Raw genomic sequence first — 27,693 nt, forward strand, 5'->3', positions numbered from 1 at the left:
TAAAAGGGATAGGTTGAGACCCTAAAGGGAAGGAAGTACAAATTGGCCCCAAGAGCTACCCTAATTACCGGTACCTCTAGAAATACCTTACGTACTCTAATTTTGAGTGCCGACTTTGATTTTCAGAGTCTTTTTTAAGCAAATACCAAAATCAAGTAATTAGCTTTTAATTTGATGAGCAGGTTCGGTCTCTTCCCCAACTATACGTAATACTCCCTCCCTCCCTCCCTACCGTTTGTGTTGGACATATTTGTCAATACACACTTTTGATTGTTAATATTTTTAATTTACTCATAAATACGAATCCAACAAGATCACTCATGACTATATTTGATTTTATAGATTAGACGTAAATGAGTAATCAATCGCTTACCATGAATAGTGTAAAAAGTCAAAACGAGAAACATTTTTTGGAACGGAGGGAGTACACATTGACACTCAAACGTCAACCCGCCCCCAACAACACACAGATATATATATAGGTTGCTTAATACACACAAGTATACGCTACAACAACGATAGTTCAAGCTGTGAATTGTGTTTTTTTGGCTATATATGCCCAGGACCGGCACAATTACACAGATAAAGGACCCCGCACCTCAATATTATTCGTCTCAGAGGCACAATCAACCCTATCTGTGAAGCTCTGTCTAGAACTGCTGGTAGATGGTGAATGATCTTCTAGGCTGTAATTCCACAGGTCTTTTAGTTCGCCTCTCACCAAACCCAACATCACAAATGTCCCTAAGCCACACACAAACATCAAAATGGAAGAAAGTTAGATATTAAGAAACAAGAAATCCACCATAAACATCCACTGAAGTGGAAAAGATAGCTTCAGCTGTCATAGCAGTATATGGATCATACCAAGAGTACATGGAACAAGATAAAGAAGAGCAGGTTGGCCCTGGCCGTTCATTAGATACAATGCTAGGTAAGTGAAAAGAAGGCCTGCAGTAGGAAACCGTTATTAGTAACAAATGCTTAGTGCTGTAATAATAATTTGACACAGGAGCTACCGATCCATTTAAATACACACATGCACACCAGTTCATGATATGAAATAAACCTCAGCTTCATATCAAATAACGAGACCAAAAAGAATAATTAGATACAATTTGCCTCAGATGGTAGGTTTTTTTGGATTAAAAAAAATACAGAATAACTACACCACTAATTACAGTTGAACCTCTTTAAAGTAAATATGCACGGGACCATGAAAAAAAATTAATTTAGCGAGTTTATTACTTTATCGGGATTGAAAAAATACAATGTCTCCATTATGTTGGGATCGGAGAAAAATATTATCTTAGCAAGGTTATTATCTTATCGATTATTACTTAATCGAGGTTCACTGTAAGATGAGGACATCTGAACTTCCCAACATTTTTTGACAATTTTATTAGTATACTATATATTCTGACAAGATAACCCAATGCACTGAGCCACAGACCGTTTACATCAGAACATTTCAAGCACATAATTTGCGCAGGCCTATCTGTCAGTGACACAAGGAACACATCTAAACTCCGAAAATTGGACACAGGACAAGCTGTAGACATTCCCCATTTCGGATTCTGAGACATTTCGACAAACAAGGAAATATACACAATTGACTTCTTACAAATCATATTTAACCACTAGTAACATCACAATAGTCCCACGCCGTGGATCGGATCCATATCCATTAAAAAGATCCTGGATCGGATCGGGTCTCCGGTCCAATAATAGGCCTATCCCACGGTGGTTTCAGAAAAGTAAACTAATTCAGATCTGCATTTTATCCGGTATTGTGATGCATACGAGAAGTATTCTGATAATATGATGCAATCTTGAAACATCCAATTGACTAGAGATAATCACCAAAATACCCCATTTTCAAGATGTTTGGCCCTCCCTAAGGAAACTGCAAATCGTCTGCCGCATCTCTTCTTTTTTTTTAAGAACGCCTGATGCGCATCAGGCGTGATACGCTACAAGAAATGCCGTATTAGGCATTATATACGGCACACCAAAAGGCGCAACAGAGGTGATGTGTCACACGAATTAGCACAATAGGCTGTTGCGGAGCCCGAACGCAGTATATGTGGGGTATTTTGGGCCAAAATTTTGAATGGGGTAGGGATGGACATGAAAATTGGGGATGGGGCATTTTGGGCCATAGCCCAATTGACTAAAGCATAAGTTATTTAATGATCCAAGGACCTGCTCTTCACAAAATACCAAGCATGTATCTTGCCCTCACAAAGAGAAGGTCTAGATAATATATTATATAGTGTATATATATATTACATTAATAAAGTGTTATATTCTTTCCATTAAAGTTATATTTTATTTTAAAATTTAAATAAAAAAAATAAATTCTATACACATATCTTAGAGATAAGTTTTATATATTTGTAATTATAATGAAAAGATAACATGTCAAAATATATTGTAACAGGGTTAAATGAAAATTTGGTCACCGAAGTGTGCCCTAGATATCAAAAAAAATTGATTGATGATACTTCTTTGAGTCTCTAATGCGCCATTTTAAAAGTCGATAATGACACACCCGTTAGTTTGATCAGTTAACCTAACGGAAAATGTCATGATCCTGACGTGGCTTGATGTAACTTAGCTACTGCTGACTTGGAGTAGATTACACATTTGTGCCAACAATAATAACCACCAAATTCATTCGTCACAAACTTGTTTGTGCACTTTTCAGTAACTTAACAAAAAAAGTTAAATAAAAAACAATACACGTCTCTCCAATGTTGAGAGTTTTTCAGTCTTGTTCAAGTAACAAGTTTTTATTCTTATTAAGTTAATTATCCTGTTATCGGTCAAACATTTTTATCATTAGTATACATTTATATTTGATCATGGAGTACTCGAAACAAACGTTGGATGAATTATATGCTAAACTGTCAATAGATGAAGAGGAGGAAGGAGGGGCTATTATTGCCTCTGAAGAGATCGTGAAAAAGAAGGAAGCATTTGTATTGGTAGGACGCTTCTTGACTGAGAAGAATATTAATTTTATGGCAATGCAGAACATGTTAGCATCCTTATAGCGTCCGAAAGAGTGTTGAGATTCATGATTTAGAAGAAATGAGGTATACATTTGTTTTTACCATCCAATGGATTCACAGAAGGTTCTTGATGGAGGCCCGTGGCCGTTTGAACAAAGCTTATTAATTTACAGTAAAGTGAAGGAAAATGATGATCCAAGGGAGGTAAAATTGGATGATACAGAAATCTGGGTGCAAGTCTATGACCTACCAAATGGTTTCATCTCAGAAACTTTACTCCAAAGTATTGGTAACTATATTGGCGCCTATGTCAAATCTGACCCTTCAAATTACGATGGTATCAGGAAAGCATGTCCGAATTCGAGTTCAAATGAACGTCAGTAAACCATTAAAATGTAGGATGAAAATCAAGAGGCCTGGAGGAGAATGAGTTGGATCAATTTCAAATACGAGAGTTCTCCACGTTTTGTTTTGTTTGTGGGATATTGGGATATGGAGAACGAGATTGTAATGTTGTATACGCTAACGCAGGCAAGGTAATAGAGAAAGCGTATGGAACGTGGCTGAGAGCACCGGCAGAGCTGTCAAAAATAATACTGGAGCAAGGTGGCCGACAAAAGGTAATGGTGGGGGCTCAGGGTCACAAGGGACGGGAAACACCAGTCAAACAGAGTTTTCGGATGACAAAAGACGTGAGGATACTCAGGCGAGATTTCAGGAAGTAGATAGGATTGTGGGTGAATATCAAACTGAGATGGGAAAGATAACAGTGCTGGAAAAATCAGGGACTGGAAAATGTTACTAACAGAAATTCAAATGTGATGGAGTTATGATGAAGTTGATTAATTTATTTATGATGAAGTTGATTAATTTTCATTTTATCATGAATAATAATGTCATTACATCTGGAGCTTAATTAGTAATATATGGAGCTTATCAATCAATTCCTCTACATAATTACCCTTTAATATGTTGGTGGTGGTGGTTCTAATTTATCTTTTATGTTCCACTTCAAAACTTTATTAAAATCAGATAAAAATAAAAACATTCATATGTTCTCTTCTATTTTGTCACCTGAACTATGCTGTTTATTCAAATTTCATGAATAGCATCTAACATGTTTTAGCTGAGTACATGGCGTCAGTGTTCCATATCAATGATGACACGACTATAGAGATAGCACAGTACCAGACTTATGGACTGGCCCAAGACCAAACCCAACATATTCAACTAGGAGAAAAATAGAGTCTCTAAAATCTTGGTTTAAAATTTTTTCTTACGCAACTTCGGCAAATTCCACTCAAATAGGGCAATAATACAGTCAATGTAATCTTAGTTTTAAAAAAAAATTCTCACAAAACTACGGCATATTTCACTCATTCCCAATCCCCTCTGTTACCCAGACTCTTTGTTTTGGTCCTCGTATCTAAGTCGATTAGACATGGGTATGGTATGGGTATGGGTTTTGAGTCGGATCCGTCATGTTTGAACAGGTTCACCTTGCGCAAATCAGGTTCAAGATGAAATTCACGGCATCCTAAAAAGTTGTTTATATAAAGAAAGGTCCTTGGAAGACTTTCTTTTATCTTATCCTCATGACTAATGAATTTGACATATATAGTTAAGTTTAATGACAGTAGACTACTAGACGCCATTCCTGCAACGCTGTTCAGTTTTTCCAACACTTGCACCCAAGTCCAGGTAACAATAGTCTATCACTAGTTAATTAATGCTCCTGCTTCATGGAAAATATGAATACATTAACTTTGGTAGAGTGTTCAAATGTCTTTGATGATTCACTGATGTCATCTTTCATAATAGCCAACTAGTGATTTATTATAAGAATAACGTGAGAAGTAGATTTACCTTCTTTTACTTCATATTTGACCAAGAAAACAAGCAAAGAAATGATGTGCTGATGTGCTTAACAAGGAAGGAGTACAGGATAGTGCGAGAATACACACCTAGTCCGTAGCCAACTGTCAACCAAAGAAAATACCCATTTGCCAGACCCTTTTTCTTTTGTTTGTCATATCTGCACAACCACATCCAAAAGAGTAATGTCAAAAAATGAGGAAAAAAGAAGCTTCAAATTCTACTAAATGAATACACAAATATACAATTAAAATGTGAGAGGCGATATCCACTAACTAAATCATATAACATGGAGAACATGAAAAAGTAAATAAAATGCTCGACCTTTATCCTGCACATACCAATGAGGAGCATTTTATGTAAGAATAATAAAATACCAGATTATTCGTATTCACCGGCACAAACACCAAAACAACAAAAGATAAGAAACATACCAAACAAAATAAGTAACTTTGCATTTTATTTTATTGCTAAATAGATTTAAGAAACCTCAAATCTATTGCATTATCTGGTTGTACACAAATTCTATGACTTGAGTTTCTGATCCAAGTGGAGTTCACACAATGTGCAGTGTGCACGTATCCAGATTATCAGTTAGGTGGTTTTTCAAGCTTTGTTGTTTAAGATAAGGATATACAACGGCAATAAAAAAAACTAAATATTGTTTCTTCGTAGAGCAGGGAAAACTTGGCTTCAAGATAATAGACCACAAGTGGATTGGACTACATATTACCTCGGACCCATATTAGCTTTAGCCTCTATGCAAAATTCAAAAATTATGACTCCGATAATTCAAGTATATGTGGCTTGAATGATAGCATGAAATTCATATTGTGAGCTAACTGTTAAGTATGTAAATCCCACTAAAACTAACGATGAGGTTCAATAATTAAACTGTCGAACTTCTTTTCTTTGAGTAAATAAACATTTTGTCCAACTCCATACGTATTTTCATTTGTAGATATACAGATTACTTGCGTCTACCTATATGATACTCCCTCTGACCCTCCCATTTGTTTACATTTGGGTTGGGTTCGGAGGTTAAGAAAAATGATAATGTAGTGGAGCAAAGTTAAAAAAGTGAGTGAAGTGGTGGGACCGATCAATATTTTATGTATAAAGTGGGTAGAGTGGAGGTAAGTAATGGATGTGGTTGTTTTTAATATTATAAAAACTTTACTAGTTTTGAAAAAATTTGAAATGTAAGGAATTGGAAGGTACATCCCAAAAAGGAAAGCGTAAAGAAATGGTTGGGACAGAGGGAGTAACAGTTACAAGTTCGACAAATCCAAAATAAGAATATATGTAAAACAGAGGATAGGGTAATACTGTGGATGCTAAAAACTTATAAACATAAACTTTGTAGAATTTATATATAGATACGTAAGAGTACATAATCTCACAAAATTAATATAACTTGATTGCCAGATAGTCAGATGCACGTTTGATACACATATTCACAGCTCATGAATGCGAGCACAGATTTTTTTTATTGCTAGAAGAAACATATACTATATTATATCTAGAAACTGTAGTAATCGAAAGAAGAAAAAACAAAAATAACAAAAGAGTTTAAGATCCCGCATAACATGAGAAACCTTGAAAGAGTGTATAACAAGTTAGCCACGGGGTATCATATGGTGGTTTACTTGTTTCATCTTGAAAAAGGAAGGGAAATAAAAAAGATCGCACAAATGGGCTAAGGATACGAGGACATTTAGACAAAGCTAAAAACCTGATTCGCAAGGGAGGATAAACATATAGTGAAATGCAGTACCAGAAAATAAAAAATTTATCGAGAGGCCCCTGAACCCTCAGATATAAATCTCTTTTAAATCCAATTTCCACACATTCAGACAATGTTAATGGCCATCAATGACATATGAAAAAATACTGATAAATGAATTAGATCTTATACCAATGAAAGGTATAAGGTACTATAGTTTAGGGTTTACCTCAGTGAAAATGCAACAAGCAAACCCGGGAATACAAGGTCCCCAAATCCAATCATGTTATATCCACCAAAAGGATCGAAAAACCGAGGGACTCTCAAGAGCATCGGAATGGATTCGCCACCACTATTATCACCTTCAGCAACCTACAAACAAAGAATGAAAAAGATTGAGAAGATATTTTCTTACATTGGTGGTCTTTGATGGATAAATAACGAAGTAATTACAGGTTTCTTAAAATTATATGTTAGTTACAAATTTCAAAATAAAAATCCATAATTTCACACAAACGATCTGATTCTATGCTAATGTTTTTGGCAGCTTTTACACTCCTCCGCTTATGCAAAGTTCATTTTCAAAAAGAATATATATATTCCAAAACTCAATGCCTGAAACTCAACTTTGTGAGCAGATTAATTTTCACTTATGTATATCTATATCCTATACTAATGTAGAACATTTAAAATTTATACATTTGCTTATTTTTTATATGGTATTCACATCCTAATATGTAGACAAAGAACATTATAAGTGACTAAGAACATCACAAGTACATTAATACATTAGGTAACAGAACATGGGTAGCATGAATATTTATAGCTTGCATAGTTATAAATTAAAAAGGGTAGAGGAAAGCAAAACTTACTGCGATCATAACACTGTTGCCGAATATTTCAGGTGATAGAAAAACCCAAAAGATGTCATATAGGAAAGCACAGCAAAGAAGCACAGTAGCAACCTGAAAAAAAAATATAATAATTGAAGAATAATGTGAAACTATGTGGATGGCATAAATCTTCATTTATTATGCTTATGCTAACCTTTATATTGGGCAACTGAGCCAGTTGCAGAACCGTTATGATCAGAAAGATACCCTGACAACAGATTAAATCGGATTAATTAATGCAGAGAAGGATGGATATCGGAGAGAAAAGCGAAATGAGGTTAAAAATATTTGAACAAGTGCATCAGTATCAATAATCAGATTTTTAATAAAATTAACACACAATTGAAGTTCAATAGTTATACAATACATAAAGAAAATTTATAATATATTAGTGCAAGGTTATTAAGTCGCCAAGTCGAGCCTCGGCGCCCGGGTACCTTGGAATCGACTAGTCGACAAGTCGCCCGACTAGTCGAAAAAAGTCGACAAGTCGAAAAAAGTCGACAAGTCGTTTATATATATATATAAATATACATACCAGATCGGATCGGGTAAAGGCCCATGGACGCCAAAATCATCAAGTCGCTTGTCGACTTATTAATTGGAGCGACTGGGCGACTTGTCGTCGACTAGTCGTCGACTCAATAACAATGTATTAGTGTTCCATAGTATGATCGCTTTTGCTCGTTCAAATAGTTAATAAGAAGTGAGATATATATATATATATATAACTGACTTTGCAAATTTCGTTTTCTTTCATCATTTTCAAATCTATCTTCCACGGTGAAGAATATACGTTGATACATTCATCTATACTAGGAAGCACCGACACTAATACGGCGACACGGGACATAGGGATTCGTCAATTATCAAAGTGTCGTGGATACAGGACACAGCAAAAAAAAGTAATAAAAAAATAAAAAATTTAAGATTTGTATAAGTCAAATATTGAACAACTTCATTCATAAAAATAATCGAGTTTCCTTCATAATTAGTGATAAACTACTGTAAGATCTATTCTACATTTTCATTTAAATTATCATCTCGTGACTCATTGTATGTGTCCTTAAAACAACAAGAGAGATCTATAGAGATATATGTGTTATATATATAAAGAGAGATGTATGTATATATTTAATTGTACATATATAGGGTTTTGTATTTTATCGGATGAAAGATGAAGAGGGAGGTTATAAAAGACAGAGAGACATGAAATTGGGGTTAATATAAGATGGTTTGGGCTTTTTTTAAGATGATTTTGGGCTTTTTCATATGGGCCGAGTCGGTGGGCCGTGTCGATCGCGTGCCGAACCCGTGTCAGTCGCGTGTCGGTCGCGTGTTGGTCGCCTTTTTCTTTCGACATGCTACATGGCGTGTCGGACACGTACTCAGCCGTGTCGGTGCCGAGTCGCCGTCGCCGTGTCAGACAGCCGTGTCGGTGCCGAGTCGCCGTCGCCGTGTCGGCCATGTCCGACACGCATACAGCAACCTTTATGGAGTGTCGGTGCTTCCTAGCATCTATATCACTCTCTTCTACGTCATCCCACTCCACTACAGCTCCCTTGCCAGAATCTCACCATGAATCTCCTCCTCCATCTTCATCGCCGGAATTTCATTAGACCTCATTTCCCCTTTTTTCGTGAATCGATTCTTCTTCGACTCCATCTCCGATTTGATTTGGGCGTAAATTAGAAGAACAAAGGCGTAAATTTGCAGAGAAATTGATATTTCATTCTGTCATATGAATTACCTATAAATAGGCAGATTACAACACACACCACCTTAAATCAGGGATACAGTACTAAAGACCTAAGAATCAGAGATATACATAAGTCAAGGATATTAACATTTCTCTCTACTTCACACCTAATATATACACCATAAATCTACACTCCCGCTCAGGATGGGTTATATATATCAAACATTCCTAGCTTGCATATTAACTCATCAAAAACAGTCTTTGGCAGGGCTTTGGTAAGAACATCAGCTATTTGAAGCCTTGACGAAGTATAAATAGTTTGGATAGTTGCATTTTCGATTTTCTCCTGTCTATCTCGATATGTTTTGTTCTATTGTGATGAACTGAATTTTTAGCAATACTAATGGCGCCTTGATTGTGACGAACCATTTCTATAGGCTTTACTGCAAAAAATCTTAGTTCATCGAGCAATCTATTCAGCCAAATTCCTTCACAAATGCCAAGAGCAAGAGCTCTAAGTTCTGCTTCAGCTGAACTTCTGGAGACTACTGATTGCTTTTTACTTCTCCATGTTACTAGATTACCCCAAACATAGGAACAATATCCCGATGTAGTTCTTCTATCTGTTACGTCTCCTGCCCAATCGGATTAACGTTTGACTTTGTAAACCTATTTGCAAGAAATTGGTTTAACCCCTTCAGGTTTGGGAACTAGATCCCATGTCTCATTCTTATAAAGTGCTGATATTTCTTCCACCACAGCAGCTTCCCAGTTTTGATTACCTTTTGCATCTTCATATGTTGATAGTTCAGATTCATCAAAAGGGCAGGCAAAGAAACATTCGGCTCCAATAATGTAGTCCTTGTACCTTTCATTCCTCCTTCGTGTTCTTTGCGGTCTTCGTGACAGCTGATCACCCCCTTGATCTTCATTATCTTCTTCATAATGTTCCTCACTTTCACTTGCATAATCATCGAGAGGTATGGTTGGACTTGGAGCATTTGTTTTTTCTTGTACATATTCATTTTCATAGTTTAACGGATCTGCAAGTTTCGTTAAGATAGGTTGTACATAATAAGACGACGTTTCATCATATACAACATCTCTTGATGTCACAACCTTGAGTGTTTCAAGATCCATACATCTCCATCCTTTTCTATTGATATCATAGCTCACAAATATGCATTTATTTTCCTTAGGATCCATTTTGGCGCGCAGGCGCGCAGCTGATCAGAAACATGAACATAGCTTGTAGAGCCAAAAATTCTGAAATATGAAACCGAGGGCTTCTCCTTGTAGAGAAGTTCGTAAGAAGTTTTCATGTTGATAACATTTGAGGGTAAACGATTTATCACATGACAAGCACACCGTATGGCTTCTGCCCATAATTCTTGAGGAAGACTTTTTTGCATGTATCCAACTTCTACACACCTCTTGTAAATGCCTTAACTTCCGTTGAACAACTCCATTTTGATGCGATGTTCGTGGACATGTAAATTGTCTTCTTATTCCAGGTCTGTCACAGAAATCAGCAAACTCGTTTGATGTAAATTCCCCTCCATTATCAGTCAGCAAGCACCTGATCCTTCTTCGAAGCTCCCCCTCAACCTTCCTCTTGAATTGCTTGAAGATTGAGAAAGTTTCAGACTTCTCCTTCATGAAGAAGACTCATGAAAATCTCGTCTAGTTATCACCAATTAAAAGCATATAGTAAAGTCCACTATAACTAGCTGCATTGCTTGTTAATAAATCAGAATGAATCGGCTGTAAAGGTTTTATACTTCTTATTGAAGATTTTTCGAACGGAAGACGACATGCTTTGCCATATTGGCATCCTTCACAAACAACTTCACGATTAAAACTTCCCAAATTAAGCAACCCATTGACAATGTTATTGGCTGAAATATTTTTCAGCTTCTCATAGCTTACATGTGTCAAACGAGCATGCCATAACGATGCTTTATCTTGTCGGCTTGTTTTCTCCACAAAAACTTCATTTGCCGACAAAACGTACAGAAATTTGACTCTCTTCCCTTTTTAGCACTGTGTCAGCATCAATGTTTTTTATATTTTCCAGAATTTTGAAATCATTTGGACCAAATAACACATATCGAACAGAATATGTAAGTTGAGAAACAGAATTCAAATTCTTAGTCATACCGGGAACATGGTATACACTGGTCAGATTTCACCTTCACATTTCCTTCAGTTCTGACAGGATGAATAGAGTTATCAGCTGTCATGATTGCTTTATCTCCCATGTATTCCTTCTGTGATGAAAGTAGAGAACCATCTCCAGCTAAATGATGAGAACATCCGGAATCAATGATACAATCTTTTGAATAATCAATAGTTGCTAAACCTTCTTCAAGAGTATCTCAATCAATAGAAGTTAGTGCAGATTCTTGTACAAAGTTCTCCAAATTTTAGTCTCGGTTGAAAGGCAAGTTTCCCATCCAGCAGAATTTTCCTCCTTATTCTGAGAAATGCTTGCATTTCCTTCTATAAATCTTGATCTGCAAAATCTCTTTATGTGACCAGGTTTGCCACACCTGTTATATAGCATCTTCTTCCTTCCCTCATATTGTGAGTTTTCGTATTCATCTCCTTCTGTCTAAAATTCTTTCCCGACCAGCTTTTACGTTCATTTGAATCCTTGAGTCTCCATTGTTCCTCGCTGCTAGAACTCCTTTTCCAATCAGCTACTCCTTTTGGATTGTTTCCCCTCCAATTCAATTCTTGTAGTTGTAGCACCTTCTTCCAATAAACAATGCATCGTCGTTTTCTGAAATTGAAGCTTTTGCCATCTGCATAGCTAAAGCTTCTTGATTAGTAAGCAGATTCTCCAATTCAACAATACTAGGCTGATTTTCCCATCTTTGAATTTAAGTCAAGAACGGGGTGTACTCCTTTATCCCACGAATAAGATATCTTCGCATCTGTGCCTCTTTGATAGGCTCATCCGGAACTAATTCTGAAATTTCAGCACACAAGCTCTTTTACTTTCTGAAAGTAATGAGCAATTGTCATGTTCCCTTGGTTTGTATTTGCCAATTCATTCTCCAAAAACTGAAGTCTTGTCGTGTTCTTCCTAGTGAAAAACTTCTCCAATGTATCCCAAACGTCCTTCGGTGACTCCTTATCTCAGATGTGATCAATTAGATCTTTGTGAATCGAACCTCGCACTGCAAAAATTTTCAGGGGTATCCTGTATCACCTCCATCGACAATATCCCAAAGATCTTGTCCGTGGAGATATGCCTTCATGCACATCCTCCAGTACTGATAATTGTTGTTAGTTAGCTTCTCCATGCCAAACTGATTCAGTGTTCCACCATTCATATCCATTTCCTGAAATACAATTCCAGCAACAACAACAGCAGATTTTTGCCAAAAAAAAGAGAACAATATTCTGCCTTCCTTTTCGCGAGCAGCCTTAACTGAGCACAACAGCTGATACACAGCTCTGATACTAGGTTGAGAGAATTATTGAACACTCTCCTAACTGCAACTAGAACCACTAACTACAGGCCCAAGATCAGACTTAATGAACTACACAGAAAATGCACAAAAACACACACACACACTGTTGTTTAACACAGGAGAGCACAAGGGAATTATTTCTAAATATAATCTGAGAAAATGCACAAAAACACACACACTGTTGTTTAACACAGGACAGAACAATGGAATTATTTCTAAATATAATCTGATTTCTGAGTTCTAATACAAATCTGCAGTGTACAACTTATAGTAGCTACAGAAAATTCTAAATTATCATGAGCCTACTCAAATTCCATGTATAGATATTAAATGCAGAGTCTTCAAGAACTTTCTAATACATGAACCAATGGATGCATAATTGACTTCCCAACTATTCTAGAACCTTCATAAAGTTTGCACAAATTTCAACAAATGGGCCATACTACACCTTCAAAAACAGCTACAACTGATACTTCTTTTGCCGATTAAAATGAGTAGATGTTTTTTCAAAAAAAACATAATGGTCGGGATTTATAAAGCCTCAATACTCATTTTTCTTTTGACAACAGAATAAACCGGAAAAGGCCACTGATAACAACTATCAACTATCAACACTACGTCTATAGTGTTAATTCTAATGAGTATTAATCCAACAAATATGAAGGATTTTAGGCCTATTTCGTTATGTTCTGTTGCTTATAAATGCATAGCAAAGATCATGGCTCATAGAATAAAAGCAATCATGCATTCAATCATCGAAAAATCTCAATCTTCTTTTATTCCGGGAAGGAGCATTTCAGATAATATTTTCTTGGCGCAAGAATTATTTAGAAGCTACTCTCGAGAGACAGGGACCCCAAAGTGTGCTCCTAAGATCGATCTTCACAAAACTTTTGACTCAATTCGATGGGATTTTATTTTGGCTGCTCTTAGAAAATTATATTTTCCTCCTCAATTTATTTCATGGGTTGAAGCTTGTGTTACCACCACACACTTCTCTATGTAAATCAATGGAGCCCTACATGATTTTTTTCGTGGTGCTAAGGGACGCCGTCAAGGGGACCCTATATCTCCATATTTGTTCGCTATTGGTATGAATATTCTATCGAGTTTACTTGGGGACGTATCTGAGGGATTTAAATTTCATTGGAAATGCAAAGACTTGAAGCTTACGCATTTGTTTTTTGCTGATGATATTTTGCTTTTCTCTCGCGGGGATGTTAGATCGATTACTCATATTATGGAATGTCTTGGTACCATCTCTAGAATCAGTGATCTTCAACCGAGTCTCCATAAAAGTACGGTGTTTTTTTTGCAATTGTAATGAGGCTGTGATCTCTTGGTTTGATAACACTTTTTCATTCCCCCATGGTGCTTTACCAGTTAAGTTACCAGCTAAATGATGAGAACATCCGGAATCAATGATACAATCTTTTGAATAATCAATAGTTGCTAAACCTTCTTCAAGAGTATCTCAATCAATAGAAGTTAGTGCAGATTCTTGTACAAAGTTCTCCAAATTTTAGTCTCGGTTGAAAGGCAAGTTTCCCATCCAGCAGAATTTTCCTCCTTATTCTGAGAAATGCTTGCATTTCCTTCTATAAATCTTGATCTGCAAAATCTCTTTATGTGACCAGGTTTGCCACACCTGTTATATAGCATCTTCTTCCTTCCCTCATATTGTGAGTTTTCGTATTCATCTCCTTCTGTCTAAAATTCTTTCCCGACCAGCTTTTACGTTCATTTGAATCCTTGAGTCTCCATTGTTCCTCGCTGCTAGAACTCCTTTTCCAATCAGCTACTCCTTTTGGATTGTTTCCCCTCCAATTCAATTCTTGTAGTTGATGTAGCACCTTCTTCCAATAAACAATGCATCGTCGTTTTCTGAAATTGAAGCTTTTGCCATCTGCATAGCTACAGCTTCTTGATTAGTAAGCAGATTCTCCAATTCAACAATACTAGGCTGATTTTCCCATCTTTGAATTTAAGTCAAGAACGGGGTGTACTCCTTTATCCCACGAATAAGATATCTTCGCATCTGTGCCTCTTTGATAGGCTCATCCGGATCTAATTCTGAAATTTCAGCACACAAGCTCTTTTACTTTCTGAAAGTACTGAGCAATTGTCATGTTCCCTTGGTTTGTATTTGCCAATTCATTCTCCAAAAACTGAAGTCTTGTCGTGTTCTTCCTAGTGAAAAACTTCTCCAATGTATCCCAAACGTCCTTCGGTGACTCCTTATCTCAGATGTGATCAATTAGATCTTTGTGAATCGAACCTCGCACTGCAAAAATTTTCAGGGGTATCCTGTATCACCTCCATCGACAATATCCCAAAGATCTTGTCCGTGGAGATATGCCTTCATGCACATCCTCCAGTACTGATAATTGTTGTTAGTTAGTTTCTCCATGCCAAACTGATTCAGTGTTCCACCATTCATATCCATTTCCTGAAATACAATTCCAGCAACAACAACAGCAGATTTTTGCCAAAAAAAAGAGAACAATATTCTGCCTTCCTTTTCGCGAGCAGCCTTAACTGAGCACAACAGCTGATACACAGCTCTGATACTAGGTTGAGAGAATTATTGAACACTCTCCTAACTGCAACTAGAACCACTAACTACAGGCCCAAGATCAGACTTAATGAACTACACAGAAAATGCACAAAAACACACACACACACTGTTGTTTAACACAGGAGAGAACAAGGGAATTATTTCTAAATATAATCTGAGAAAATGCACAAAAACACACACACTGTTGTTTAACACAGGACAGAACAATGGAATTATTTCTAAATATAATCTGATTTTTGAGTTCTAATACAAATCTGCAGTGTACAACTTATAGTAGCTACAGAAAATTCTAAATTATCATGAGCCTACTCAAATTCCATGTATAGATATTAAATGCAGAGTCTTCAAGAACTTTCTAATACATGAACCAATGGATGCATAATTGACTTCCCAACTATTCTAGAACCTTCATAAAGTTTGCACAAATTTCAACAAATGGGCCATACTACACCTTCAAAAACAGCTACAACTGATACTTCTTTTGCCGATTAAAATGAGTAGATGTTTTTTCAAAAAAAACATAATGGTCGGGATTTATAAAGCCTCAATACTCATTTTTCTTTTGACAACAGAATAAACCGGAAAAGGCCACTGATAACAACTATCAACTATCAACACTACGTCTATAGTGTTAATTCTAATGAGTATTAATCCAACAAATATGAAGGATTTTAGGCCTATTTCGTTATGTTCTGTTGCTTATAAATGCATAGCAAAGATCATGGCTCATAGAATAAAAGCAATCATGCATTCAATCATCGAAAAATCTCAATCTTCTTTTATTCCGGGAAGGAGCATTTCAGATAATATTTTCTTGGCGCAAGAATTATTTAGAAGCTACTCTCGAGAGACAGGGACCCCAAAGTGTGCTCCTAAGATCGATCTTCACAAAACTTTTGACTCAATTCGATGGGATTTTATTTTGGCTGCTCTTAGAAAATTATATTTTCCTCCTCAATTTATTTCATGGGTTGAAGCTTGTGTTACCACCACACACTTCTCTATGTAAATCAATGGAGCCCTACATGATTTTTTTCGTGGTGCTAAGGGACTCCGTCAAGGGGACCCTATATCTCCATATTTGTTCGCTATTGGTATGAATATTCTATCGAGTTTACTTGGGGACGTATCTGAGGGATTTAAATTTCATTGGAAATGCAAAGACTTGAAGCTTACGCATTTGTTTTTTGCTGATGATATTTTGCTTTTCTCTCGCGGGGATGTTAGATCGATTACTCATATTATGGAATGTCTTGGTACCATCTCTAGAATCAGTGATCTTCAACCGAGTCTCCATAAAAGTACGGTGTTTTTTTTGCAATTGTAATGAGGCTGTGATCTCTTGGTTTGATAACACTTTTTCATTCCCCCATGGTGCTTTACCAGTTAAGTTACCAGCTAAATGATGAGAACATCCGGAATCAATGATACAATCTTTTGAATAATCAATAGTTGCTAAACCTTCTTCAAGAGTATCTCAATCAATAGAAGTTAGTGCAGATTCTTGTACAAAGTTCTCCAAATTTTAGTCTCGGTTGAAAGGCAAGTTTCCCATCCAGCAGAATTTTCCTCCTTATTCTGAGAAATGCTTGCATTTCCTTCTATAAATCTTGATCTGCAAAATCTCTTTATGTGACCAGGTTTGCCACACCTGTTATATAGCATCTTCTTCCTTCCCTCATATTGTGAGTTTTCGTATTCATCTCCTTCTGTCTAAAATTCTTTCCCGACCAGCTTTTACGTTCATTTGAATCCTTGAGTCTCCATTGTTCCTCGCTGCTAGAACTCCTTTTCCAATCAGCTACTCCTTTTGGATTGTTTCCCCTCCAATTCAATTCTTGTAGTTGATGTAGCACCTTCTTCCAATAAACAATGCATCGTCGTTTTCTGAAATTGAAGCTTTTGCCATCTGCATAGCTACAGCTTCTTGATTAGTAAGCAGATTCTCCAATTCAACAATACTAGGCTGATTTTCCCATCTTTGAATTTAAGTCAAGAACGGGGTGTACTCCTTTATCCCACGAATAAGATATCTTCGCATCTGTGCCTCTTTGATAGGCTCATCCGGATCTAATTCTGAAATTTCAGCACACAAGCTCTTTTACTTTCTGAAAGTACTGAGCAATTGTCATGTTCCCTTGGTTTGTATTTGCCAATTCATTCTCCAAAAACTGAAGTCTTGTCGTGTTCTTCCTAGTGAAAAACTTCTCCAATGTATCCCAAACGTCCTTCGGTGACTCCTTATCTCAGATGTGATCAATTAGATCTTTGTGAATCGAACCTCGCACTGCAAAAATTTTCAGGGGTATCCTGTATCACCTCCATCGACAATATCCCAAAGATCTTGTCCGTGGAGATATGCCTTCATGCACATCCTCCAGTACTGATAATTGTTGTTAGTTAGTTTCTCCATGCCAAACTGATTCAGTGTTCCACCATTCATATCCATTTCCTGAAATACAATTCCAGCAACAACAACAGCAGATTTTTGCCAAAAAAAAGAGAACAATATTCTGCCTTCCTTTTCGCGAGCAGCCTTAACTGAGCACAACAGCTGATACACAGCTCTGATACTAGGTTGAGAGAATTATTGAACACTCTCCTAACTGTAACTAGAACCACTAACTACAGGCCCAAGATCAGACTTAACGAACTACACAGAAAATGCACAAAAACACACACACACACTGTTGTTTAACACAGGAGAGAACAAGGGAATTATTTCTAAATATAATCTGAGAAAATGCACAAAAACACACACACTGTTGTTTAACACAGGACAGAACAATGGAATTATTTCTAAATATAATCTGATTTCTGAGTTCTAATACAAATCTGCAGTGTACAACTTATAGTAGCTACAGAAAATTCTAAATTATCATGAGCCTACTCAAATTCCATGTATAGATACTAAATGCAGAGTCTTCAAGAACTTTCTAATACATGAACCAATGGATCCATAATTGACTTCCCAACTATTCTAGAACCTTCATAAAGTTTGCACAAATTTCAACAAATGAGCCATACTACACCTTCAAAAACAGCTACAACTGATACTTCTTTTGCCGATTAAAATGAGTAGATGTTTTTTCAAAAAAAACATAAAGGTCGGGATTTATAAAGCCTCAATACTCATTTTTCTTTTGACAACAGAATAAACCGGAAAAGGCCACTGATAACAATGACCCCTTTAAAAATAAAACTGCTCAATCTAGCATCACACTTATCCCGATTTCCTAAATAAGCTCAAATATTAGAACAATTTTGTGGTATTCAAACCCTTGTATATAGAAATAATTTGACACAATATAAGAGAAAAGATTTCCACCGAACAAAAACCATCTCCAAGTCGAACATTAAATTAATTATATGTAAAAAATGCAATGCATTTAAAATGTGGCGATCATACACATGTAAAATACACCAAAAATAACAATCCACTATGAAAAAACAGTGTAAGTAGCTCCTGTCATTTAGGCATGTTAAATGTACTAAACTACTAGTTCAATAAGAAACTGTAATAGGGTTCACAGAGGATGTAGTAAACCAATCTAGAACAGAATAGCAGTAATGATTAGGCTTACAAGAATGTCTTGCCCAATCCAAGAATATGATGCCTTCCGATATGCAGCCCAGAAAACCGTAAACACAAAGCAGGATACGAAGACAACTAAAGAGAAAATGGAGACACTTCCGAATAACGGAATATTCACTTTTCTCTTCCCCAAGTTTCTCCATTTACTAATCAGAAAGCAATAGAACAAGAAGAAATCACAAGTCAATAAGCAGTTAACAAGGTGTTTAATAATACACGAAACCAGCAGAATTTATGTATACCTTAACAGAAGGGATATTACGCAACTATGAATTCCCTGATAACAAAAGAAAATACATTATCTCAAAATTTTACAGAGACTTTAGGTTATATTTTAAACTAAAGCAGGTAAATGGTTTATGCAAAAATCTGGATGGTTTTACATATATAAGACCATATGATGTGCTTTCTATCTCCTCATTTCAAGGAAAAATATAGCTATGCCTATAACAAATTCTCTATGCTGATCTATTTTGATTAAGTGAAATTTCTAGATCTGCGAGGCAATATATTATAGGGTGTACTTCCTCTTAAGTTGCCCATGTTGATCGCATATTTCAAAGCAAAATCAATTCTATAGTAAGTATTCGCATATGATACATTAAACACAGTACACACAAAAAATACATAACGCGTGTTAATATGTGTTATTGTATATCTATGAAAAGAGAATTAGTTCATATATTTCAATCCAAACATGGCACGCATACGTACTTCTTCAATATAAACTTCATCACTGCGCAGGATACTGGTTAGACCTGGATGCACATCGATATACAGTTAAGCACAAGGACACATATCCAACAAGATATTATCTTTTTTCTTAACTTGATTATTACAATAATAGTTGTAAACTGAAAGTATGAGGGTAGAATCAGAAGAAAAATATGAAAAATACGAAAAAGGCTCAGGATGTAAAAGTGCCAAACTTTAAGGGTGATGAGGAACGTGTTTGTACTTTGAGGGCTAATTTGTACTTTCGTGGAAAATTTGGTTGTCAAAATGGTATTACCCTTTAGGTTTTGTAGTTAGGATTTATGTAACATTTAGTTTATAATTGACATTTTCATTTAAAGGGAATCATCTAAAACAGAAAACTGTTTTGGTGGAAGGACATAAACAGTACACTGTTATGGTAAAGTGAAAACTACTAAGTAGAGCATTGTACCTAGGATTAAAGAATAACAGAAAAAGAACTACCCAAAACTTGACCTATGCTTTCTCCAAAGAACTATAAGATTGCCACCTCACAAGTCACATATTCTCAACTATATAGAACTTCAACAATGGGTGTGTACTTGTTCCAGCAATTGAGTGCATGTATGCAGAGTTCATTGGGTTTAGTCTTTGAAGGTTCAAAAGTAATAGGAAACTTGCTCATCTAGAATTTCAGATTGCAACTTGTTAAATTCACTAACGCTAAAAACACTTCACAAATGCACATAGCAACAAAATAAATGCCTAAAGTATAACCTTTATGACCTACGGTACCTGGATACCACCAATGCAGAAAAGTACAATCAGCAACCACACAAACCACGATGACATGAAATAATACAGCAGAAGCAGAAATGCTGATGCTGTTATTACAAAAACAACGGCACTCATCATATTAATTTCAACAATTTCTTCATCATCTTCATCAGTCTCTAAGGATTCCTGCCAAAGGAAGAAAGAAAAATGTAAGCCAGATACCTACATTTACTGTTTAATGTAATTAGTGATTGAGATATATATCAGTTACGATTAAAACAAACACAGGACCAAAAGTAACTCATAGTCAATCTCCCTCTCAACAAAAGTTCCCACTTGTTCAACTATTCATGGGCTTGTTCCTCTTTTTAATCAAATGAAGGGGGTCTAATTGGGTATTCATCACAAATTATTTCTAACCCCTGATAGAGAATTTAAAAACTAACATTTTCCGAAATGGTAAAGAGGGCCATTAATGTGGTAGGAAATACAGTTTTCGGCTTTCAAAAGAAAACCAAAAGATATTCTCCTGTCCTGATCAAAACCTAAGAATCCTTTCTTAACAGTTGAATACTTCTGTGGTGTAGTTTAACCCCAATGGGGCCTATGTAATATGCATTGTGATCTCCACAAATACTAGTCTGTACACATGTCCTCTCTATCTGATCCTCTATTATTTTTCTTCAAATTCTTTTAAATCGCTATCTACGTAGTGATCACTTTTTTGTTCTTCTGCTCTGGGCAATATCCTTAAAAATAAAAGACAAAACTAAGAAAACAAATTTAAAACCTTTCGCAAAAGTTGACTATAGCTTCCCTCACTTTTGTCACAAACGATTAAGCCTTTCCATACTGAAGCACAAGTTACAGTCCCAACAGCCATAAACCATAAAAATAGCACTGACATATCCAGCACTGGACGGAGTGGTGCATAAAGTAGTAATTCCACTACAAATTAAATGAACACAGTATCAGTATCATAGACATTGAATATAAGAACAATATAAAGGTAGCTTAAGTACCAAGACCAGAGAACAAAAATGTAAAAATAGAGGAGTCTTTCTCAACTACGTCTGCACGAAATGAGAATGGTTATGTTATACAAGTGACAATTCTAAATCCCAATAATTATCTTTACAGTTACTGCTAAGAATTCAAAAGGCAGTCACTAAGCATGTATTGAAGTTAACTGCAATTAAGATGAAACATGTATGTATCCATGCTCTCTTATTCTGTCAATGCTCGAATACAACCAACAAGCAATCACAAGCTACATGCTTGTGCTAATTACAAGGTCACTACCAACTTGAAAAAACAATAAGTGTATATATATACACACACAGAGACACATACACAAACACACACACACACATATATATATATATATATATATTTCACACTGCCAGAACTCCTATAACAAACTTACAGCTGATGATGTAATGTGACTAAGAATACAACATTTGCCGCATAAAACTTCAGCAAACTAACAAAGGAAATTGAACTTGACAAAGGAAATTGAAGTCCATAGAAGTTCACTTTTTTTTACGGAAACATTACTACTGGAAGAACGACTATAAACTTAAGGTAAAGTGAATTTTATTGTCAGAGCAAGTCCAATGCATAGCTATAGTTGGTCTTATAGCTATAGTATAGGACTAAAATGGAAAAAAAAATCCACTCCAATACATAGTTGTATTTGGTCTTATAAAAGCATATAGTTGGTCCTATAATTAGGCTAAAGATAGTTATAGATATCCTGGCCACATCATTAAATAACTATAAATGAAATATATATTGGTTGCATTAAATGAAATTGGAGAGAGAGAGAGAGAGAAAAAAAACTTCACTAAATTTGGAAATATTTGGTTGGAAATATTTGGTTGGAAAATAGAACTAGCATTGGAGTTGAAACCTATTTTGGCACCAAAATGTACTTTTTAGTCTCAAATTATAGCAATAGCTATAGTCATTTTAGATTTAGCATTGGACTTGCTCTCACTCAACTATTTACATTTTTAGAAGTCTACCATTGAACTATAAAAAATATTTTTATGATCACCAGCATTACATTTGAATTTCATTATATTAGTTTCTGTTAAGTTGTCGTTATGTTGATGACGTGTCTCTCCCATCTTTCTTTTCTCGCTCTTGTTCATCATCTCCGCACCAAATTAAAGCTTTGTTTTATATAATTTTGGAGTCTAAATCGTAAGTTCAAGTTCAGGTAACCAAATTTCTCCTCTAAATCCTCTACCTCCCAAGTCCCAAACACCCGTAAAATCTTGCTTCATTTAGATTTTTGATTCATCGATTTTGATGTTTTTATTTGCATAGATGTGTAGATAGTGAGCTTAGGAGTCAACTGAGAGTAAAAACCCTAATTTCTGGGCATGAAAGTGGACATGAGAGAAACTATTGATTCGTAGAGATACATGAACCCTAACTTCAAAGAGTCAAAATTAACTGAATGGATGTAATCCAATACAAATGTGAAGTTGGTGACTGAAAAAAATAAACTATTTGTTCAGTTGTAGGTTTCTAAAAGGAAAAATAGTTGATTGATAATAAAACTTGTTCTCCCTAAACTTAAAGCTAGTGCATGTCTAATGCAACTCAAAAAGTCTAAAACAGTTTCCAGATTAAGGAGCGCTATTGAGATATTCATATAGATATTTATCTCTACTTTCATGACCGTAGACAATGACCAACAGCAACAAAAATAATTTATCCTAAAATACAAAGCTCACCACTGCTTTTTTCACATGCCAAAGCCTTGCTTAGAACCTCTCCATCTGACTTTGTGACAACCACAGATGGAATACTGATATTAAGGGTTTTAGTGTGAGGACAATCCATTACAGGTAGCCCGTCTGAGAAGCATGGTAAAGATACTATATATGTCAGTACGCTATTACATATGATGAATGAGAGTTGAACCGGCACTTCTTATATAATTACGATAAAGCATTAAGTTAAAAAAGTAAAATATACATTCAGGGATTCTAAAGCTACCTCCTTCATTATCTATCACCAACATTCCAGATGCACCTCCTGATTGTGCCACTTCAGCCTTTGTTGAGAAATCACAGTCCCCGCGTTGACATATTGCAATAGATCCAGATAACTGCTAATATATCAAGAGAAGTCCATTAGAACCAATTGGAATTTGGAAGTGTGTATTTGTTATTATACATGAAGCTCTTCATGTGAATTGTATCATCTTCGAACTTTTAGGTCTATAGAGAGTCCATTTGCAAAACACTTTCCTAACTGCATCTATCCATGAACAGCTATCTGAGATATATAACATCAAACTACGTGAAACCTCTGAAGCATTTTATGATCAAGAGAATCAGGATTAGGGAATTTGTATTAGGTTCAAGTAGAATACAAAAAACAAATTGTAATATATATCTTGATAAGCTCAATCTACACATATTTTACATCAAACTTTATGATTTTTATGTTAAAAATCATAAAATACTTCAGACATATATGTGTTTTATATATATAGATGTATGTATATATTTGATTGTATATATAGGGTTCGGTATTTTATCAGATGAAAGATGAATAGGGATGTTATAAAAGACAGAGAGACGTGAAAAATTAGGGTTAATATAAGATGGTCTAGGGTTTTCTTATGATGATTCCGGGCTTTTTTTATATGGGCCGAGTCGGTGGGCCGTGTCATTCGCGTGTCGAACCTGTGTCGGTCGCCTTTTTCTGTCGACAAGCCACATGGCGTGTCGGACACGTACTCAGCCGTGTCGGTGCCGAGTCGTTGTGTCGGCCGTGTCCGACACGCATACAGCAACCTTTTTGGAGTGTCGGTGTTTCCTAGTTTTTAAGTCTCTAAATATATGTATAATCAACTCTCACAATTTTGAAATATAAGATTTTAAATTTATTAGGGAATTAATCACACAAACTACAGAACAATATATGCGTTCATTAACACAAGAAATGAATAGTCCAATCTAAACAATCAATAAAAATAAAACTGGAATTGACGATAAGAAGCGCTCAATACAGTTTAGCCAACTTTGCGAGTTTGGCTCTCCCACAACTATACTACAATCCTCACAATTCTCAATGCCTTGATCTCTAGAGACCCTCTCTTTATATTCTTTTCATACACTTGACGTCTAACAAATTTCCTAGCCAGTATCCAATTTACCCTAGCTAACTTCCTTAGTTACCATAATAGTTTTTTCCCTTTTTACCTCTTCTAAAGTGAATGAAAAAAGTATAGGTGGCTTACGCTGATTCCTTCCACTACTGTGGGCCCAAATTGGACTTTGGCCTCAAATGATGCACAAAGAAAATAAGACTAATAACTTTCTATTATGTGTTTACATGTTCTGCATATTTTAATATATTATAGGCAAAAACCTTTGAAGATAGATTGGAACAACATTCTACAGGTTGTGGAATCACTGCCGGTAGTCTTATCCCTTCTTTCTCATGTATAGGTAATATTCCACCGAATAATGCACCTAAGCCTTCAATATTCTTACCTTCAATTCCATTAACCCATATCTTAATTATGACCTGCAAAAAAAAGAAAGATTTTTCAGAAGGTCTTTCTAAAAAGAAAGAGGTCTGATGTGTCACTAGCCGAGTTAGAGGGCTAACCTTCAATATATAACAATAGCACAGTTATAACCACATGTTGCAAAACAAAGGAACATGTCAAAAGGGCAAAAATATAGTAATAACACAAAACTGATTATGTTTATACACATAAAAATCAATCCGTCCCACAATAAACAATGATGAACGGCCAACACTAATTGTATGTGTGTACATTGTACGGAGTACAAGATCAAACTTAAAGAGTTAAAAGCACAGTGTTACGTGTTTGGTATATCAAATACTGATATAATAGATTTTTAAGTATATCGAGAGGGGAAGTGAAGATTTTATCCTTGATCTTCACGGGGAAGCCTTGCCACAAGGCCATCCACAAGTCCGTGAGAGGTGCAAATGTTCAACAACACATCTACGTGTTATTAAAGGCGAAACTAATCTTCAATTAATCGAGAGGCGTGGCATTGTAGCTACAGGCAAGGCAATTTTAGTTAGGCAATCAGCTTTCTTAGACTAGGCACATTACAAGACAATCGTTTTAATCATGTTTTCTGCAAAAACAATTTAAAATTTAAAAAAAAAAAAAAAAAATATCTCCCAGTTTAACTAATTTGTGAGCTCTCATTAGCATTTTGACTAAAATTTCTTCTCTTCATATTACAATTTCATTTTCCTTATGTTGATCTTTACTAAATTTTCCTATTTTTAATGAGAAATGGCAATGCTATTATATTTATACTATCACTCCTGAGTTATAAACATGTTCAATATAACTCCTAAAATATGAATTGATTATTAACATTATCTGTTGTGTTGAAGTTTTCGTTGATTATGTCAAATTTAAGGACATATGATGTAGCCACTGAACTAGCTATGTCAATTTAAAATTTAGTCAATAAAAAGGCACTTCCTTTAAAAAAAAATAGAGGTCACAAGTATTCACTATTATTTTATCAGACAAATCTTTAACTACTTATGTAATTTGACATTTCTGCATATCTATACTATACTATAATAAACAAAACATTGTATAATTGTTGGTAATTTGTTTCAACCATATAAGAAATAATAGTCGTCGGATCTTTAGTGAATAAATTAGAGTCGTTAGATCTGTACTAAAAAATATTTTCTTTTATGCTATTTTACCAAAATCTAAGGTTCGAATCCTCCTAACTACAACATTAAAAATATTATTTATTTAAGCTATTCTACCAAAGGCCAAGGATCGAACCCTCCTAACAACATCATTATAAGTTAGAATTCACATTATTACTAGTTTTAAAAAAGACATGCAATTAATTAAATAACTCTAATTATTATTGTTACTATAAAACTCAATATACTCTCAAAGAAGTAATAAAGATTTACATCTAATTCTGGCCGATGTCTACAATGGACTTTTACCCAGCGTATTATATTGCACTATTCTCTTACCAATACAATAAATTTAGAATTCTCCTTGAGACTAGAAAACAAAATACAAGTCGACATTTTTTATTAGAAAAAAAGTTGTTGCGACATTTCTACACTTCTTTGAAATAAATAAATAAAATAGATAGGTAATTTTGGTTTCTTCAAAACCATCTTTTTCAAAATAAATATGTTATATGACATTGAGATGTTGAAAAGAAAATTGATTAAGATAAATTTAAATAATTACTGTATACTTGAACAGAGCTGGATTGCAGGATTATCGCAGCTCACAAGTTTAGCAGAAAGAGGTGTAACAAACTATTCTTCATAAGAAGTGTAACAATTGCAAGTGTTATTCCCAGAAGTTCACTACAATACAAGAGGAAAGTTAGAATTATAAGAGTTCCAAATTATTTTGTAGATGTATTTTTTTTGTTTATTAAGTTGATAGAAAGTCAGGTATTACTCGATTATACTCAACGCGAGAGATGGATTTGTGGAAGACGTAAACCAATAGCTATAGCATAAATGCAAAGGAAGTGTAGTTGTGAAATTCTGTAATCAAGCCAAGTCAAAGGAAAAGTATTACAAAACAAGAATTAAGAAATGAGGCCATGGATCTTAGTGTTGGATGAGTAAAAAGCAAACTCCGTACTAGTTCAGTTTTCGAAATGTAAGAAGTATAAGAGATGCATCAAAGGTCGTCTCTTTCTACTCCTACAATGCAGTGGCAGGTCCAATGATCTCAATAATCAATATACTAATTTAGTCTTTTGACAAGAAGAATAGTTGGAACTTAATTAAAAAAACGACAATCAAAATAAACCTAAACAAGTCATATAGTTTAAAAATTAAGCACATACTTGGTTGAATCCTGTATCACAATTTGAAATTACAATCTATAATATAATAAGTATAAATGAACAACTCAAAACTAAATGAAACCTGTTGTGGAGTGGTGCGGCAAATAAAAGGAGAAGAAGAATTCGAAGCAGCAAGAGAGAGAGAAGAGAAGAAGAAGAGAATGGTGTATGCCCAGTGAGATGCCGCCATTCCGCTTAGATCCCTCAATATCTCCGTATCTGTTTTGTTTGGATATTACCACCACCGCCTTTTGTATGTGCGGGTACTGTGTACACTTTTCTAACACCTGATTCTCTCGCTGTAGGGCTCCTTGGGTCCTAATTTCAAGGGCATCTGTTTTGGGGAAACAGCCCTCAATGTCATTTTGGGACACATATCTCAATGTTATTCTAAAACGAAGTTGGAGCAGTTTTAGTACTTAAATTAAAAATGTAAATGCGCGAGTTTAATTTTACACTACAAATTTTAAAAGTAAAAAACGCCCT

At 35.3% G+C, this 27,693-nt stretch overlaps 1 protein-coding gene across 2 annotated transcripts; it reads right to left on the reverse strand.

The window, feature by feature from the left end:
• Window positions 1-350: 350 nt before the first annotated feature.
• On the reverse strand, window positions 351-27,569 carry LOC141708616 (signal peptide peptidase-like 3). 2 transcript variants are annotated; one of them, XM_074512325.1, is made up of 14 exons: window positions 27,290-27,569; window positions 24,734-24,892; window positions 23,351-23,465; window positions 23,086-23,208; window positions 21,129-21,286; window positions 20,357-20,524; window positions 19,108-19,142; window positions 18,855-19,011; window positions 7,666-7,719; window positions 7,491-7,583; window positions 6,848-6,990; window positions 4,982-5,052; window positions 868-951; window positions 351-744 (listed from the first exon to the last, which is right to left on the reverse strand). In XM_074512325.1, exons 1-14 carry the CDS (start codon window positions 27,395-27,397, stop codon window positions 575-577), a joined length of 1,638 nt encoding a protein of 545 aa, XP_074368426.1. In that variant the 5' UTR covers window positions 27,398-27,569; the 3' UTR covers window positions 351-574. The 2 variants fall into 2 exon arrangements, with proteins under 2 accessions (XP_074368426.1, XP_074368427.1); XM_074512326.1 differs by having other exon boundaries at window positions 23,351-23,462; window positions 27,290-27,568.
• Between the last annotated feature and the right edge of the window lie 124 nt (window positions 27,570-27,693).

The sequence above is a fragment of the Apium graveolens genome, chromosome 2, assembly GCF_009905375.1.
Source record: "Apium graveolens cultivar Ventura chromosome 2, ASM990537v1, whole genome shotgun sequence".
Classification (NCBI taxonomy): Eukaryota; Viridiplantae; Streptophyta; class Magnoliopsida; order Apiales; family Apiaceae; genus Apium; species Apium graveolens.